This window comes from Sinohyriopsis cumingii, chromosome 16, assembly GCF_028554795.1.
Source record: "Sinohyriopsis cumingii isolate HCF-2022 chromosome 16, ASM2855479v2, whole genome shotgun sequence".
NCBI lineage: Eukaryota > Metazoa > Mollusca > Bivalvia > Unionida > Unionidae > Sinohyriopsis > Sinohyriopsis cumingii.
Window position 1 is genome coordinate 4,112,891 of NC_142976.1, and position 20,414 is coordinate 4,133,304.

At 37.4% G+C, this 20,414-nt stretch overlaps 1 protein-coding gene across 1 annotated transcript; it reads left to right on the forward strand.

The window, feature by feature from the left end:
* Window positions 1-10,660: 10,660 nt before the first annotated feature.
* Window positions 10,661-17,298, forward strand: LOC149779846 (complement C1q tumor necrosis factor-related protein 3-like). Its single transcript, XM_089936274.1, has 2 exons — window positions 10,661-10,989; window positions 16,688-17,298. The coding sequence occupies exons 1-2, from the start codon at window positions 10,680-10,682 to the stop codon at window positions 17,116-17,118; spliced, it is 741 nt and encodes a 246-aa protein (XP_089792400.1). The 5' UTR covers window positions 10,661-10,679; the 3' UTR covers window positions 17,119-17,298.
* Window positions 17,299-20,414: the final 3,116 nt, after the last annotated feature.

Consider the following 20,414-nt stretch of genomic DNA (forward strand, 5'->3'; position numbering starts at 1 on the left):
TTTCATGAAAATTCAGATAGAATTATTGTTTTCAGTAAGTCAAAAGATTAGTCCGGACGAGGTACTGACTGTAACCCTTTTGTGAAATTCACAAACGAATGAAAAGGTAAATACTCTGAGGATATAGCAGGTTTGAGATGTTGAGACAAAACTCAACTAAAGACTAGGATATCAGGAAAATCTGAAAATTCAAAGTAAACAAGAAACTGATCACGTTTATATTTTGATATACTATTGATACATTGCGAGGTCAATTAATTTCAACATATTCTTAAAAATAAAGTAGATGATAGAGTACTATTTTGTTTGTACGTGTACTATTTTGTTTGTACGTGTTGTACCTCCAGAAATGATTGCATTTTGTAAGGGAGATAATTCCATTCATATTTACTGATTGGTACGAGTTTTCCATCTGTGATGAGCTTATTTATGTATCCGGGTCTGCTACCCATTTGTTTAATCTTTTTCTAAAATGTTCCAGTACTATTAGACATCAGTAACCAGTCACAAGCTTTCTGTAACATTTTTCGCAGTAGTGCTTGGTTGGTGATATTTTATATCTGGTTCCCTTGTGTCTCTTCATGTGTGACTTTTCCTAGGTTCCATCTAGTACTTATAGGTTACTGCATTTGTATGGGAAAATATGAACGAGGTTTTTGGATGGAATACTGCACGAACTTGTGAGTGCAGTATATCCTTCCGACAAAACGAGTTCATATTTCCCATACAAATTCAGTAACCTTTTTATTATATGCTCATTTTTGCATTCTACCTAAGGTTTAATTATATAAACAAAATACACTACAAGAAACAACGTAAATGAATGAATGCCGTATTCCAAACAAAATACACAAGCGCAGATTTGTCATTACACAATGACATCATTATTAATGCACACATAACTACGCCCAGATAAATTTCGAAAGAAAATGGCGTGTCTAGTTAAAATTGAAATTTGCAGTCATATTGTGAATGAATGCGCATTGCAACAACTGTTCCATTTGACCTGGATTGAGTATATTTTGGTATTTTGTTTCGATTCGACGAAAGTTTGTGATTTTGGACTGGATTCATCTGTGCTAATTATACATGAAATACATCTGATTAAAGTGGCGCGGGATAAGCGTGTTTACGTCTGCAAATGTGTTTGTTTCTGTCATTGAATGTTTGAAATTATAATGTGGGAAAAATATGAAGTCTTTCAATTGCAATTATCAAAAAGACGTTATGGAATTTAATGCTTATTTCATTTTGAGCGCAATAAGGAGGATGCAATTGCACTTATCATCGAAATTACAGCACAGTTTCGAAATGTGTAATCCAGTTTGAAAACCGATGACATGGCTTGTGTAATTCGGATTTGCAGAATTAAGAAAATACATTTTGAGGAAATTCAGGATGTAAAATTGTAAGTATATTTTATTTTGCCATTCTTATCACCAGCTAAAGAAAACAGTATATGCCTTGTTACTTGTATGTTATTTGTAAGGACCTAATCTTCCGTCATTTATATAATGTAGCTAGCCTAAATCCGAAACATTGTATCAACGCGGAATGCGCCAAAACAGCTGGGTTTTTTTGCAGTCCACGAAACATGTTTTAGTTCATTCAGAAACAAATTTAAACAACCACAACGTAAAGAGCCTCTTACACGAGTGTACATGATTTGTTTACAAATCAAAAGTGCTGGCGTCTGAGTCCATTGTTTGTTTACAAAAGAAAGCAGTTCCTTTATTCACGTGAATGCTATATGTGTATTGTCGCCGCGTTCAGTATCGGGGAATATTGAACGATTCTGACAATGTAAAGTTAACGGGGAATAAAAATGAACATATAATAAAATCTATTATTCCTTTCACTTTGACGTCTCATTCATCGGTTTTGTTTCGAATACTGTCATGAAATTAGCCTTTTACATCGGTTTAATTCTGAGGTGTGAGTAATTTTGTCTTCTGGGATTTAGCTTCTTTTTCTTGACTGATCTGTGTTTGAATGCTTGAATTGGTACTTATCCCCAATATTCATATCGGTTCCACGATCTGGATCAACTCTAACGTCAAAATAGTCTTTTTTGCATTTGACTGTTTTGTCAATGTCTTCTGTTTTATTACCTCTTTTTATTGGCTGCTCTAGATCCTTGACAGCTTGCTCAAAATTCATCGACAGAACCGGTTGAACTTAACTTTGTTCTCCTAATTCTATATTTGGTTTCTAGCTCGATTTTACCTCTCTGCCTTTTCCTTTCTCTGCTCTAGTTTCCTCGACCACCTCTACGAGTTTCAGATTTATAAACTACAGAAAAATAGCTTCATATTTCGTAATTCATGTGTTTATTTGAAGTAGTCTCTCCCTTCTGAGTGCTCCAGTGTGTCCAATTCGTATTTTGCATTGATGAACAGTGCTGATGCGGATGTTGTTTATAGACCACGTCACAATAGTTATTTTGCTCATATAGGGATAACGTGAAGAGACGGAAATGCTGTTTACTTCCGATGTGCTAGGTCTGCCTAATGGAAAGTATGTTACTTTTACCACATATGATGGATATTACATATGTGCCATATAAGACCAGTTAAAATAGATATGCATTCGGAGGCTATGCTTTTATAAAACATGATACACACATACATTATATTGCCTTTAATAAATATATACGCCGGAGCGATAGAATTTCCAGTCTGTGATTTAGTGCTGACTTCCGTTGGGGTACACGTCATCCTATCACCTCCTACTGCCGTGTTCTCTTCCAGGTCTCGTGGGTGCACAGACCGATACAGCCGTCAACATCATACGGGCACTACTCTTCATATGGGTTCATTGAAGGTGACCATTTTGCATAAACATTCTTCCAGTGGCGTTTTGCAACATGTAATACACCCTTTTCGCGATATGGGGTGCACAATTCGGCGTTATCTGTATGCTTATACGTATAAAGTATATGTTCTTTTATTTTTTTATTTTTATATTTTAATTTAGATGCATGGACTTACGTTGTTGTACGTGTCATCATATCGCTTTCTACTGCCGTGTTCTGCTTTCCAATTCTTCTTCTTCCAGGTCTCGTGGCTGCAAAGACCGATACAGGTTTCAACATCATGCGGGCACTGCTCTTCTTATGGGCTCATTAGAGAGCATTTAACTTCACATGGGTTCATTGAAGGTCTCGTGAGTGCACAGACCGATACAGGTTTCAACATCATGCGGGCACTGCTCTTCTTATGGGCTCATTAGAGAGCATTTAACTTCACATGGGTTCATTGAAGGTCTCGTGGCTGCAAAGACCGATACAGGTTTCAACATCATGCGGGCACTGCTCTTCTTATGGGCTCATTAGAGAGCATTTAACTTCACATGGGTTCATTGAAGGTCTCGTGAGTGCAAAGACCGATACAGGTTTCAACATCATGCGGGCACTGCTCTTCTTATGGGTTCATTAGAGAGCATTTAACTTCACATGGGTTCATTGAAGGTCTCGTGAGTGCAAAGACCGATACAGGTTTCAACATCATGCGGGCACTGCTCTTCTTATGGGTTCATTAGAGAGCATTTAACTTCACATGGGTTCATTGAAGGTCTCGTGAGTGCAAAGACCGATACAGGTTTCAACATCATGCGGGCACTGCTCTTCTTATGGGCTCATTAGAGAGCATTTAACTTCACATGGGTTCATTGAAGGTCTCGTGAGTGCAAAGACCGATACAGGTTTCAACATCATGCGGGCACTGCTCTTCTTATGGGCTCATTAGAGAGCATTTAACTTCACATGGGTTCATTGAAGGTCTCGTGAGTGCAAAGACCGATACAGGTTTCAACATCATGCGGGCACTGCTCTTCTTATGGGTTCATTAGAGAGCATTTAACTTCACATGGGTTCATTGAAGGTCTCGTGAGTGCAAAGACCGATACAGGTTTCAACATCATGCGGGCACTGCTCTTCTTATGGGCTCATTAGAGAGCATTTAACTTCACATGGGTTCATTGAAGGTCTCGTGAGTGCAAAGACCGATACAGGTTTCAACATCATGCGGGCACTGCTCTTCTTATGGGTTCATTAGAGAGCATTTAACTTCACATGGGTTCATTGAAGGTCTCGTGAGTGCAAAGACCGATACAGGTTTCAACATCATGCGGGCACTGCTCTTCTTATGGGCTCATTAGAGAGCATTTAACTTCACATGGGTTCATTGAAGGTCTCGTGAGTGCAAAGACCGATACAGGTTTCAACATCATGCGGGCACTGCTCTTCTTATGGGTTCATTAGAGAGCATTTAACTTCACATGGGTTCATTGAAGGTCTCGTGAGTGCAAAGACCGATACAGGTTTCAACATCATGCGGGCACTGCTCTTCTTATGGGTTCATTAGAGAGCATTTAACTTCACATGGGTTCATTGAAGGTCTCGTGAGTGCAAAGACCGATACAGGTTTCAACATCATGCGGGCACTGCTCTTCTTATGGGTTCATTAGAGAGCATTTAACTTCACATGGGTTCATTGAAGGTCTCGTGAGTGCAAAGACCGATACAGGTTTCAACATCATGCGGGCACTGCTCTTCTTATGGGCTCATTAGAGAGCATTTAACTTCACATGGGTTCATTGAAGGTCTCGTGAGTGCAAAGACCGATACAGGTTTCAACATCATGCGGGCACTGCTCTTCTTATGGGCTCATTAGAGAGCATTTAACTTCACATGGGTTCATTGAAGGTCTCGTGAGTGCAAAGACCGATACAGGTTTCAACATCATGCGGGCACTGCTCTTCTTATGGGCTCATTAGAGAGCATTTAACTTCACATGGGTTCATTGAAGGTCTCGTGAGTGCAAAGACCGATACAGGTTTCAACATCATGCGGGCACTGCTCTTCTTATGGGTTCATTAGAGAGCATTTAACTTCACATGGGTTCATTGAAGGTCTCGTGAGTGCAAAGACCGATACAGGTTTCAACATCATGCGGGCACTGCTCTTCTTATGGGCTCATTAGAGAGCATTTAACTTCACATGGGTTCATTGAAGGTCTCGTGAGTGCAAAGACCGATACAGGTTTCAACATCATGCGGGCACTGCTCTTCTTATGGGCTCATTAGAGAGCATTTAACTTCACATGGGTTCATTGAAGGTCTCGTGAGTGCAAAGACCGATACAGGTTTCAACATCATGCGGGCACTGCTCTTCTTATGGGCTCATTAGAGAGCATTTAACTTCACATGGGTTCATTGAAGGTCTCGTGAGTGCAAAGACCGATACAGGTTTCAACATCATGCGGGCACTGCTCTTCTTATGGGTTCATTAGAGAGCATTTAACTTCACATGGGTTCATTGAAGGTCTCGTGAGTGCAAAGACCGATACAGGTTTCAACATCATGCGGGCACTGCTCTTCTTATGGGCTCATTAGAGAGCATTTAACTTCACATGGGTTCATTGAAGGTCTCGTGAGTGCACAGTCCGATACAGGTTTCAACATCATGCGGGCACTGCTCTTCTTATGGGTTCATTAGAGAGCATTTAACTTCACATGGGTTCATTGAAGGTCTCGTGAGTGCAAAGACCGATACAGGTTTCAACATCATGCGGGCACTGCTCTTCTTATGGGTTCATTAGAGAGCATTTAACTTCACATGGGTTCATTGAAGGTCTCGTGAGTGCAAAGACCGATACAGGTTTCAACATCATGCGGGCACTGCTCTTCTTATGGGTTCATTAGAGAGCATTTAACTTCACATGGGTTCATTGAAGGTCTCGTGAGTGCAAAGACCGATACAGGTTTCAACATCATGCGGGCACTGCTCTTCTTATGGGTTCATTAGAGAGCATTTAACTTCACATGGGTTCATTGAAGGTCTCGTGAGTGCAAAGACCGATACAGGTTTCAACATCATGCGGGCACTGCTCTTCTTATGGGTTCATTAGAGAGCATTTAACTTCACATGGGTTCATTGAAGGTCTCGTGAGTGCACAGTCCGATACAGGTTTCAACATCATGCGGGCACTGCTCTTCTTATGGGTTCATTAGAGAGCATTTAACTTCACATGGGTTCATTGAAGGTCTCGTGAGTGCAAAGACCGATACAGGTTTCAACATCATGCGGGCACTGCTCTTCTTATGGGTTCATTAGAGAGCATTTAACTTCACATGGGTTCATTGAAGGTCTCGTGAGTGCAAAGACCGATACAGGTTTCAACATCATGCGGGCACTGCTCTTCTTATGGGTTCATTAGAGAGCATTTAACTTCACATGGGTTCATTGAAGGTCTCGTGAGTGCAAAGACCGATACAGGTTTCAACATCATGCGGGCACTGCTCTTCTTATGGGCTCATTAGAGAGCATTTAACTTCACATGGGTTCATTGAAGGTCTCGTGAGTGCAAAGACCGATACAGGTTTCAACATCATGCGGGCACTGCTCTTCTTATGGGCTCATTAGAGAGCATTTAACTTCACATGGGTTCATTGAAGGTCTCGTGAGTGCACAGTCCGATACAGGTTTCAACATCATGCGGGCACTGCTCTTCTTATGGGCTCATTAGAGAGCATTTAACTTCACATGGGTTCATTGAAGGTCTCGTGAGTGCACAGTCCGATACAGCCGTCAACATCATACGGGCACTGCTCTTCATATGAGTTTACTGAAGAGCATTTCACTTCACCTGGGTTCACTGAAGGTGACCATCTTGCAAAAACATTCTTCCAGTGACGTTCTGCGACATGTAACACACCCTTTTTGCGATATGGGGTGCACAATTCGGCATTATCTGTATGCTTGTACGTATGAGATATGTTCTTTATATTTACAATGTTTTTACTTTATAATTTAATTTAGATGTATGGACTTCCGTTGTTGTGCACGTTATCGTATCACTTCCTCCTGCCTTGTTCGGCTTTCCAATTCTTCTTCTAGGTCTCGTGGTATCTAAGATGTCGTAGCCTCAATTTGATTGGTTGTGGCTATGGCTACGAACTGATCCCATATCATGTAATGGAGCAACAACAAAACAAAATCATCACTAAAGTCAGAAAAACAAATAGTGTAGAAATTTATTACTTAAGTATAATCATGTTGTGAAAGAAGTTTCTCTTATTTTTAATTTATTAAGCCCTTACACGATAAAATAAACTGTTATGGTTACACTAGCCTCACCGAGTCCGCCATGACAGATAACGCGAGACTCTTGCCGTGACCCCTTTTCTATATAAGGCTTACCAGACCATATTTGGATTTTCTACGCTATGTTGTTATCAATCGAGTTGCGAATAAATGGCTTCTTGGTGGAATTTCAAAGTTACCGATAAACCGTATTTACCCTCAGTGTCCTTATATGGCACACAAACAAACGAGGCTGAGAACGGAAGTAATCATTATTTGAACTAATATGGCGGAAGATCTAAATGAAAATATCGGATAAAAAAGTTAAAGAACTTTTACAACTATTGTTACAATGATTTGCGATACTTCCGGTACTAAATAAGAGGACTACTCAATTTATTGGATTATATGCATGGAATATGTTCTAATTGTTGATATTAGGCTAAAAGAGCTATAAAAAAGAAGCCTCCATTGACTCATATATGCGCATGTTAGTACCCCGTCCACGAGGTAGGAGTAGGGGTACAAATATGGGTGCACAGACCGATACACATCATACGGGCGCTGCTTCTCATATGGGTTCGCTGAAGAGCATTTCACTTCACATGGGTTCATTTAAGGTTTTTCCATCTTGCAAAATATTCTTCAAATGGCGTTATGCGACATGTAATACACCCTTTTCGCGATATGGGGTGCACAATTCGGCATTATCTGCATATTTGTACATATGATATATGTTCTTTTATGTTTACAATGTTTTTACTTTATATCTTAATTTAGATGTACGGACCATATAGTCTGAATGTTAGAATTCTTTTCTTTTCTTATAATGCTTTCTTTTCCTTCCATGACTGAATGCTGCAGGTATTACCCGCCCCGTTTGTTTTCCATTTTGGGCTACACAGAGAGCGCTAGATGTGTCTGGCCCTCTCTGTGTGGTGGCGGTCGGAGCCCAAAATGCATTTGTATATCTTTTTACTTGAATTATGTTTTATTTTTATATATAAGCTATACTGAAGTCACTAAAAGTGGCCTGCAGCAACAATCATGGAGTAGGTTGTTATTTCTTCCCTGACGCCTAACTCTAAACACACTCACCTTGCATTATCATTCCTGATTCAATTATCTGTCTCCTCAGTCTTGCTGTCCCTCGGGCTATAAACAAACACCTAACCATAAAACTACTTACGCCTGCGTAAGGACATTTATGAATGGTGTAATGAGGTTGGGTCTCCTTTTTACCTTACTCTGTTATGACAATGAGCAAAGCCCAGAAGGGCCAATTGAATTGAACCGTAGTGGTCACATGGGTTTCATTGGCCAATCATTTGACAGGGCTTGCAACTGCGCACAGTTACTTGAATTGTGATTAGCGTCGCTTTCAACTGAACTGCAGAGGAGCAGACTCGATCCCGGTTACAGTAACATATTTTGTGGGAATGTTAAGTCCCACCTCCGCCCCTACACAGCCTCCTTTTTTGTTCTCATTTAAAAAACAATTACATGTATTTCTATGTTTATGTGCATATGGATATGAATACTACACACACACACACACACACACACACACACACACACATATATATATATATATACACACATACACAGATACGGTGATATTGTATGCATCAAATTTCATGAACAATAATGAATTATGAATTTTGTTACTGTTGATTAATGTAATCTCACTGTTGATTAATGTAAACTCACGGCTTAATAGTCAATCCTTCTTTCTCATTGTGTATTTCATTATTGATACTTCATGGGATTATTTATATTGTGTGGCGGTTGGAGACCAAAATTTCAAGTACTTGAGCTTCATTATGTATCTAAAGTAAGGCTAAGAATGTATGAAGTGTGCATAGAGAATCTATGCCATCATAGCAGTAACTTTGATATGCATTTGTATATCTTTTTACTGTTTTATATCTTTATATAATCTATACTGAAGTCACTAAAAGTGGCCTGCAGCAACAATCATGGAGTAGGTTATTATTTCTTCCCTGATGCCTAACTCTAAACACGCTCACCTTGCATTATCATTCCTGATTCAGTTATCTGTCTCCTCAGTCTTGCTGTCCCTCGGGCTATAAACAAACACCTTACAATAAAAAGATCAGTTAAAATAGATATGCATTCGGAGGCTTTGCTTTTATAAAACGCGATACACACATACATTATATTAAAAGTATACTACATAAGCATTCAGATAGAAAGATTTTTTAAATATATGGTATGTGATTTTCTTTGTATCACAGATAGAAGTATGAACAATCGCTGTGTATGACGTAGCTTGTGGTATGCTTGAGGTATGTCAATTTCCTATTATAAAGTATACATATACACTATCACCAGGAAATATATTTGCTTATGTTAAACAACACCTATGTCTCGATGTAATAACTGCTATCGGGGTCTTTGAGCTGAGACACGTTGCTATTTATGTCTGGTTGTTAACGCATGTCAGTAGCATGCTGTTTCAGTGATATGTCCGTGGAAGCTTGCGTGTGTTGATGTTCGTTTCTTTTTTAATTTGATGTAGATCTTTATGGGTTTCAAGACAGCTATTCTCATTGATCTTTTTTTTCAAAATTACAGGATACAGTTTTGATACGTACTTCACCTTAAGATTCTTCTATCCATGGATAGTCATAGGAGAAATTGTTGTACAAAACTATAAAGGTTGAGCCAATAGTATGAGTAAAGCGTTGGTTTTGGTTTCTTGGGGTTTAGCGCTATTTTTCAGCTTATCATAAAAGGCGGTCAGTTTATTTGGTGGGATAGGAGCGCGGGAAGAACCACCGACCCACGAAAGCTATTGGCAAGCTTTCTTGCATCCTCAAATTGGTCGAACAGACTTTCGATCTCACACGGACATTATTGAGATTTGTGAGTGATCTGTAAATTAGACCACTCGGCCAACCGGGGCCCCATGAAAAAAGGGATATTTTATTATCGAACGGAAAGATCAAATGAAAAAAATGACAAATAGTTTAAAATTTATGTTTTGTTAATTCGAATATTTCAAATATGGAAACGGGAGTAATCCTTTCTAACAATAATAATAATATCCATCCATACATCCATCGATACATACATACAGAGAATGCCGTCTTTTCAAAAGACCGGAAGTTGATTTATTCATTTTCTTATGAATGTTGTGACGATTCGTTTCATCCATTTTATTATTATGAAGTGGGCGGTGTTACTTAGTTTTTTATTCTAGTATTCACAGCAAGGATTTGTCTAAATGTACATAGCAGAAGTATCGAAATAAAAATTTTGATATACATTAATCAACCTTGTTTAGAACTCAAGTACTATTTATATATGATATTCTCGGATCCAATTCGACATCTCTTCAGCTTGAGATATGTTTCCATCGGTCGAATTTACAAACATTTCGTATAGCTTGAACAGGCCCAAACTAATATTTAAATACATAACACTGGACTGTCATGAACATCCAGGATAAGCTTTATTCAAATTGAAATAAGGTTATCAGTGCTATCAACCATGAAAATGATAAGTCACACGTTAACCTTCCTTACCTAGTAAATTTTTCGACATTGCACAAACACAGAACAAACAGACAATGACATCGTCACTATTTTATATATACAAAATAACATGTCTGTTTTGTGTTGCTACAACTAATCGGGCAAATGAGGTAGCAAAGCCTCTTCCCCACCACTCGGAGACGGTTTTACTTCAACTGGTCGAAAAGATGAAGATAGAAATTGCCACTTTGACTAACACTGTCCGAAACATAAGCGATACAGCCCACATCTTGACCAACACAGTCCACAGCTTGACCAACACTGTCTACAATCTGACCAACGTTGTCTACAATCTGACAACAGTCAAACAAGCACAGGAGGCCAAAATAAAGGCACTGGAAGCAGGTATCTATCGTACGTTCGAGTTTAGCAAAAACCAGCATTTGTGATGATAATTTCGCTCAAATTGTATGGTGTGCGTAGTAAACAAAGGGCCATCAATCAGAGAGGATATGATTTCCTATTCGCGATTAAAACAATTGTGGGTGCCAAGTTTAGTGCCACTGAGACAGCATTCGATAATCTCTACAAGATTTACAATTGCAATCGGTCGCCATTTCTGCCATGTAACTCTTCTTGACATGCATATTGTCTGACTGGAACGAAGTTTGAAATTTTATTTTCAAGTTAATAAGAATTAAAGAAGTTTGCTGGCGCCCCCAGAATGGCGGCGAATTGCAAATGCCGACCACCAGACAAGTCATTCTAAGTCAAACATCGAGAAGTTAGTACTTTAAAAATAAAACATGGTTACAAATATAATTCTCTTATGATGTGTGATTAATTAAATATGACAAATGTATTGTAAACAAACGCTGGTAAATGGCTACTTTTCATAATACTTTAGTTGACATCATCATTATTTCATAAATTGTATTACTTAGTCAAACTCTCGTTTCAAAGTAATACCACCTCATAGCATATAGCGGGTTTGTTGTACATAAAGTTATGAAAATCTCAATTAAATTACAGAGGTTCTGCTCCTTACGCGTTTCGAAGCGTCTTTTCGATATTTTATTTGATGGATGCAAAACTGTATAAACTAAGCAGAAGTAAGATAAAAGGTTTTTCTTAAACTCTATGTCAGCACTATTTCGTGACATCTTTAAGTAATTTCAAGCTGAGGCGAATTTGAAACACAATCCAAAAGTGATTTAATTTTGTATTGTGATAGTTCACTTTTAGATAGTATTTACAATTTACCCCTGTGGCGCAATATTTAAAATGGCATAACTCAGCTAAGAAACTTATTTCAACCGAGTGGACCAGCCAACAAAACTCCAGTTTGTTTTCTCGTTCAGTTTTTATATAATGAAAACAATATTTCCTTTCCATGCATATTGGAAATTACAACAATGGATGAAAGACATCGTTTAAAAACACATTCCACAAAACTACATACTTAATTTTAAAAAGAAGCATTAGCAGATAGGAAATGCATCATTTGCCCAAGCGATGTCAACAATCGATGAGTGCTCAATAGCCAATAAGGCAACAGAAACAACATTAGTACAACCTCCACAACCTCCGTACAACATTACTCACTATGTATAAGGTTTCATACTTCCTCTCACGAACGATATTCAACGTTTAGTGTCAGTCACAGCTCAAACTGGCAGCAAAGTTCCAAAAATGCTAATCAATACGATACGATTCGGTAGCAATCTGAGAAACTATACCCAAAATGAAACCAGTCATGTTAAATAATTCAAAATAGTAACTTTTACTTTTCTCTACTCCACCATAAACTAATTGCAAAGAGGTCGGAGGTCATCCGCATGAGTGAGGGTGGACTGAATATGTGGATCTAAAAGAAAGTGAAACTTTTTATATTTGTATGAATTTTGAAAGACAGGAAACGTTTAATACTTGTAGGAATTTTTTTCCGTTGGACGAGAGCTTCACAAAAATGCACGCATAATGGTACGTAAATGATCTCAACCTTTACATGAAATAAGAGCAGTGAAGGTGTGTGTGTGTGTGTGTGTGTGTGTGTGTGATTTGGGTTTTCAACGTTGCTTTAAAACTTGTTCAGTCATATCGCTACGATGTCTGCCGTGTGGCAGTTTATAGTGATGTCTAGCACATGTAGCATTATGTCCCACCCAGTCACATTATCCTGATACCTGAGGCCCACCAGTCCTAACACTAAGACACCAATTGAGGCAGCTGCTAGTACCATTGTTATAAGTCTTTGGTATGCCTAGGTCGGAACCCGCGACCTCCCACATCGAAGTGTATGTGTGCGTTAAAACCACCGTGCAAGCTATTTGACTATATTTCAACATTTAAAAATAAAAGAGTGGTGCTTGCAATATATGCTTGTGATCTATTTTCCATAATTTAAATTACTGATATCAAGATATGCCTCAGTCAACACGTGCAGGACATTCCCAACAGTGGCGTACTAAGGGTAAATGGCCCACAGGGCCAGTGGAATACGACGAGGATGACCCAAAGGGGCTAGAATACGAGCCCCGACGGATCGTAGCCGTAGAGAGTTCTTAGGAGGGGTTAGTGCCCCATCCGACCAGCTTGGGGGTTTGGGGTAATACTGCGTGCTCCACCAGCATGGCCCGGGGAGGATCCCTGGCTGCTAACGCTTTTCCTGCAATTTAATGCCATCTGGTGGCTTTTCCTGACATTCTATCATTGACATCTGTTGAAACTTTGAAAGAATACTGAGAAGAGTCAGTAGTTGTTGTTGTTATTATAGGGCTTAACGCCATTCTTCAGCACAAGATAGGCTATACATGGCGGCCAGTATTAATGGTGGAGGAAGAACCGGGAAAACCCCGGAAAGAACCACCGACCCACGAGAAGCTACCGGCAAGCTTTCTCACATATCCACATTTGCCGAGCCCGAGACTCGAACCCACGCAGACAGAGGTGAGATGGCAGTGATCCGTGACGGACAGCGCTTTAGACCACTCGGCCACTCGGGGCCCCTGAGAAGAGTCAGTAAGTTATACAGAAAAAAGCTGGAGATGATATTTTAAGAGAAAGTATCTACTTTATTCACATAATATACCTATTTGATTCAGATTCAGACAGACCAGTTATCTACAAATTTGTCAAGACATCACTGATGATGTAGGTATTGAACAATTTGAAAAAACTGAAAGTATTTCCTTATATTATATTATCTAAGAGGACATTTCCAAAGGAATTAGTTCGGTTGTACAAGAGCTATCCAAGCAACATTGTGTACATTCAGTTTGTATTTTTGACTGAACAGCTTTTGTGATATACACCATGGATATAGAGCACGTGATCCGATGACCTAACATGTCTGTAAACCTAAGACAAGTGCTCAGCATAAAAATAAGAAAATAAAAGGAAAATCCCAAAATGCAACTGTAAAAGAAAATCTGGTAACATAATTGTCACTGTGTCTCATTTTAAGCACACTTGTAGTAATATTTACTAATGATACTTTAGTGGGTTAAACTAATTTAAACCGATTCTTAGAATTTAATGAAAAGGTGATAGAATACTGTTTTATTTGTACATGTTGCACTCCCAGAGGATTGCACTTCGTAGGTCAAATAATTATATTTATGTTTACTGCTGAAAGGTGATTTCCCAGATTAAGATGGGTATATTTATATATGGTCCATTTATATATCCTATCCTAGTTCCCCATCTTTCATCTTTTTATTCCCTAAAATATAGTAGTCTGATTTCCAGTCTAAAATTTCCTGCAATATGTTTTCTTATAGGTGCTTGATTTACGTGCAATAGTGAACAAGTAAAAATAACTCTTGTGTTTAATTACCTTCACGTATTGTTCATCTGTTCGTTACCATAAGTTACACATCTACCAATAAAATTCTGAAAATATATTTTTTTTACATAATTACAGTTTACGTGCATTGCACGATAAACAATCATGTGAATTGTTCATCTATATTTAGAAGCGTCGATTGTGTTAAATCCTGCATTTTAACAATGGGAACAATGCTGATGCGGATGAAGTATATTGACTAAGTCACATACAGTTGTGTGTTGCTCATGAAGGGAAGACGAGTGCACATTGAAGTGCAGTTCACTTACGACATGCTAGATCCATCTAACGTAACTAAGGGATTTTATCGAGATCTACTGTATCTTTTATCCATGTCCATTGTATGAGATATTAATTTTATGAACCACATACTCTGAATGGAATTAGGAGATAAAAATATTTTACTGAATCTTATGTTACTGAAACAAATGCTCTTTGATTATTATGAACTGAATGACATTCCCTAACTACTACTATCACATTATATTAATTTCGGAATTTCCAATGCTTTTGAATATGAAAACAAAATGATCACCCTTCACATCCTTCAAATAATTGCAAATAAAAACGTTCTACTTTGCATGGGTTCCATCCGAAGTACTCCTGGTCCAAATTCTTAAGATTGACCTAAAACGTATTCCCACCAGTAAATGCATCTGTTTATGTTGAATGGTACTTAAGTGTTGTAATAGCAGTGACCAGTTGGGTACTTGTGCTGTGGAACCTTTTTAATGGGGGGGGGGGGGACTGATGTATGTCAGTATTATGTTGCTTAAGTAATTTGTCTGTGTGTTAAACACAAAAAAAGGATTTGGAGAATTATCAAAATATTATTTTTTCTAGCACTCAGAATATTTTAATGGAAAATTTTGAGTTATTAGATATTTGAAGACTTAAATGAAAACAAAAATATGTGTACATGGCATAGGAAAAATCTCTGACATCAATCTTATTTATATTTTTGTATGATTTAAAATGATTTATTTGGTTTAATCGTTAATTTTGCATGGCACAGCTACTTAGAACAGATTGGTGCTATCCTTAGAACCATGGGCTGTCACAAACCGCAGCTGTATGGTCAACAAACAAACAAAAATTGTAAAACGTTCATGGCGAAGTAATAGGTACAATATTTATGGCGAAGTAATATGTACAATGTTTATGGCGAAGTAATATGTACAACGTTTATGGCGAAATAATATGTACAACGTTTATGGCGAAGTAATATGTACAATATTGATGGCAAAGTAATATGTACAACGTTTATGGCGAAGTAATATGTACAATGTTTATGGCGAAGTAATATGTACAGCTTTTATGGCGGAGTAATATGTACAGCTTTTATAGCGGAGAAATATGCTTCAGAACTGTCCTCGGTGTTAAAATTCAGTGTAGTGTCGGTCATGACTTTAACTGGCTGAAAATTTTCGAATATACTGGTCAGATATAATAATATGGTCAATATAAAAAGAATCTACAAACCAATACCTAAAATACAAAAAAGCTACATGATTTTAAAAAAGCTAACTTTTATTTAGCTCTAACCAAACTATAAATTATTTTTTTAAATGTCAAGGGATTTACTCAAAAAATATAGAAGTAAATTTTTTTAAATATTGTTCACGGTATCATCCGTGCTAATTTCATGATCACAAGCAATGAATCGAATTAACATTATCATTAATTAACATTAACATTATCATTCATTTACATCTCTTCTTCGCCGTCGTCTTCATTATCATAATCTTTGGCTGGCTACTATTTTTACCGCGCTTCAGAACGTGAAACATATAATATATTTAAATGCCCATCCTTTGTTGTCAGAAAGAAAAAGAAAAAAAAAAGAAACTCTAACACTGATAATGCTTCATGTACACACACGCACAGAGAGAGAGAGAGAGAGAGAGAGAGAGAGAGAGAGAGAGAGTGTGAATTAAAATGCAGGTTGGGGCGATTATTAATTTCAGGACCAACGTTTCGATCTAACCTAATCCTTGGTAAGTGGGCATTCACAAAAACAACACAAACTCTACACACAAAAGTTATGAAAAAGAAAACGTATTTAAATGATTGAAAAAAAGAAAACTAGCATTCGAAGTAAATGAAAAGGAGGTAGACATAATAGGACGATTTACGATAAATAAGGAAGAAAATTAAAAAAAACACACGAAAAGTGTTTTCTTTCCTTATCGGTACCAATAGTAAATAATTTGAATTAAAGCAATTTCTTGCAATTTTGTTCTTTTACTCTTTAAGGGTCAAGTGATACACCAGCATTTATGGTGACGGTGTCCAGAGATCTGTCAGACTGCTCCACAGACCAGGTTGTGGTGTTCGACAATGCCATTCTAAATATTGGAAATGTATACGACGAGCTCCATGGGGTCTTCCGTGCCCCTATCTCTGGAACGTATCAGTTTAGTTTGACATTGTCAGTACCGGGCGACGGGGATCAGTATTCCGTTGTTATAAAGAAGGGCACGTCCGCTACAAATGTAGGATATATCTACTCTAATAGTTATTCGAGCCCATACTACATTGGGAGAAGTACTTCGATCCTCACCCAGCTGGAAGAGGGAGAAGACGTCTGGGTGTCTTGTTCTTTGGATGATACCCATATTGCCGGAGGTACTGGCACTATAGGCCAGTTTTATTCCCATTTCTCAGGTTTCATTGTCAGTCTATAGTTTTCTATCTGGTGTTTTAATTAGAATGTATTGAAGATGAATAATTCAGTTATGAAGCTCGAATCAATGTTTAAGTTTAAAAAGAGAACACATCTACAAGCCAAGCGTTAATAGACGTTCAACCCGGACGCATAGAATTTTAAGCAAAATCTTTTGGCATTAAATTTAAAAAAAATAAAATATTCGTATTAAACGTTAATGCCAAGCAAGCAAATAAATCCCCCCCCCCTCCATATTTTTTTTATATATTGTTTTCATACGTATCCATTCACTCAATAACAGTAGGTCAATATACGTGTGAAAAGTGGAATATGCTCTCTGAATGTAGAAACATCATTGGTTACGTTTCTGATAACAAGAGAAACTGTGGGACAATCAGTCTTCGTCTTGCCTTTCGTGCATTTACAATCCAAACAAGCAAGAAAGAAAACAATACAAGGAAATATGATTTTATGGTATGTCTAGTTATTTTGGGGGAGGGTGCCTCTGTGATAAATTTCAACAAAGGTGACACTTCTCACAAGCGATTTATCTTCAGCTTTTCCAAGCGATGAACGTGGAGTTGACAACCTTGCCTGAAACCTTATAACACTTGAGCAACTCTGTCCATAATCTAACATCGTTCAATGAGGATGAAGAAACCAAAATTGTAAGACTGACCAACACTGTATGCAACCTCGCGCTGACCGACGAATCGCCAGCTAGAAATTTACTAGAATAATGTTAGTAATTTTGTGCTGACTATGAACGTTCAAGGTCTTACGATGTCAATTCAAGAAGAGACGGTAATCTTGTCGCACTCAAAGAAACCAGTAATGATCTGGTTTCATCGCTGCAAGTATCAATAAAAGGTGCTATGAGAATTATAGATTTTTGATGTACATATCACAGTTTATAGATAGGTTGATTTACAGCGAGCAATATTCATGTAGGACTTATTATTTTGGCAATCGAATGTAGTGGTTCTTGGAAATCAGAAAATGTAAAAGTTCAGTTTCCTTATGTATGTGAGGTTTAATCGTCGGGTTCTTTTACTTATCATTATTCAAAATATAGTTGACATACCAAACTATTTTACTAGGAAAGATATTGCTATTGTTACTAATTACTGTTCATTCCAAATAACGGCTTTTAGAAATTTTGTCTCGATTGAAGTCAAAGCAGTGCAATTTTCGCAAATATAAAGATTTTTTACATTTACAAATTGTCTTATTGGTGATTAAAGACTCGTCTTCCAGTTTTCTTGTTATGCATTAACTTAAAATATTTTAGTCCAATGAACGTAACGGTTTTCTCAACAAATCTAATGAACTATTATGTTCCCCATGTGTTGTTGTAATCTAGGGACATTTTGCCTAGTTCAAAAAAGTCAATCGTGTATGAAAAAACCCCATACATTTAAATTAGATCGGATGGTTGGGTCCAGTAATAGCTTTTAAATTCCATAGTGAGTACCATCGTTCCTTTAATTCCACAGTGAGTACCATCGTTGCTTTGTATGCCTACTCTGTCGTTGCTTTGTATGTCTATTTCGAAACTTTGATATGCTCCAACTTATAATTTTGTCATGACGGATATTTACATTTAGTTGCAGAGAGTTTGTCTTACTGGGGATCTTAGCAAAGTGTTTGACTTATCACATTTTGGTAACTAGCTTTTGCTTGGTACTATACAGCCAGGATTGTGCTGATGCGTCCTTAAACCATACTCATACATTCATGCATACACACACGGATGCACGCACACGTACACATGCACACATACATACATACATACATACATACATACATACATACATACATACATGCATGCATGCATGCATGCATGCATGCATGCATACATACATACATACATACATGCATACGCACGCACGCACGCATACATACATACATACATACATACATACATACATACATACATACATACATACATGCATGCATGCATACATACATACATAAGAAAAGGGAAATATTTCTTTATTCATAAATATATCAAAGTTGTTTCCTTTTTCATCATTTATTATTCAATAAGGAAGCATATGAAAGGTTTCCTTTTTCTGTGTTCGATCTAAGTTGTTTCCTTCTCCATTATTCCATTTTGATAGTTTGAAAGGAAACGGTTTCCCATTCCTTATTCATAATTTACTGATGTAAAAGGTGATATTTCCTTATTCCTTATTCAACTCAAAAAGACAGAAAATAATGCTTCCCTGTTTGGGAAAATTAAAAAATTCTTATTCAGGCAAAATGCTTCGCTATTCAGATTAAATCAGGAAAAGAAAAGTTTTCCTTCTTCATTATTTAATTTTAGCCAGGAAAAGAAAATATTTCTCTTTTCCTTCTTCGAACTACAGAAAAAATACAGAAACACTCAACGTCTTATTTTGTCTTCAAAAATAAGGAAAAATATAATTTTCTTATTTGTATAAAACACAAAAGAACAAATCGTCCTTCATTCAGTATTCGGTTTGACCCAAAACAAATGAAACACTTCTTTATTACACGTGTAATAGTAACATATTCAAATTTTCTTATTCCCTATTCAATGTAAATAGAAATGAGAGATCTAATTCAACGTCTTCTTTTCTCTACACAGAGTGAAGAGAAAAATATTATTTGTTTGGACCAAATAAAAAAGAAAATATTTGTTGTTTTTTATATATACTCTTTTCGGTTTAAGGAAAAGAGAGAGAGAGAGGGGGGGGAGAGAGAGGAGAGAGAAGTTTTCTCTGCTAGCAGTAATGAGAAACAGAATGTTTCTTTATTCATAATCAATAAGGAAAAATAAATTATATTATTGGTCCTTATTTGCTTTAAAAAAGGACATTATCTTTAATGCCTTATCTTGTCTGATAGTTTCCTCTTTAAAGGAATGTTGACGTCCTATCGACATTCACTTTCTACCAAATGACTTATAATGTCATGTAGCCAATGTAAATCTGTCATCCAATATTGCCACCACTGCGACCATCTTAAAATTGTATTTTTATCGTCAATGCTCTTCAACGTACTGTCATATCGACGTGGGCTTGTCACTGAAAGACTTCTTATAATCTCTAGCGGGTTCCAAATGATGATGGTACCAGTCTGACATAATGGTAACAATCTGACATCAAACATAAAACCATCTTGAAATCTTGTGATCGCTACTCCGTCGAAATGAATGTTCACACGGGCTTAATATGGTACTTCTTTGAACTTCATGGAAACGGTGCTGACCTATTCTTTAATAGGGTTTTCGCCGCTGCCATCTCCAAATTTCTGTTATTGCTACTTCTCTAGCAACATATGGTTTAT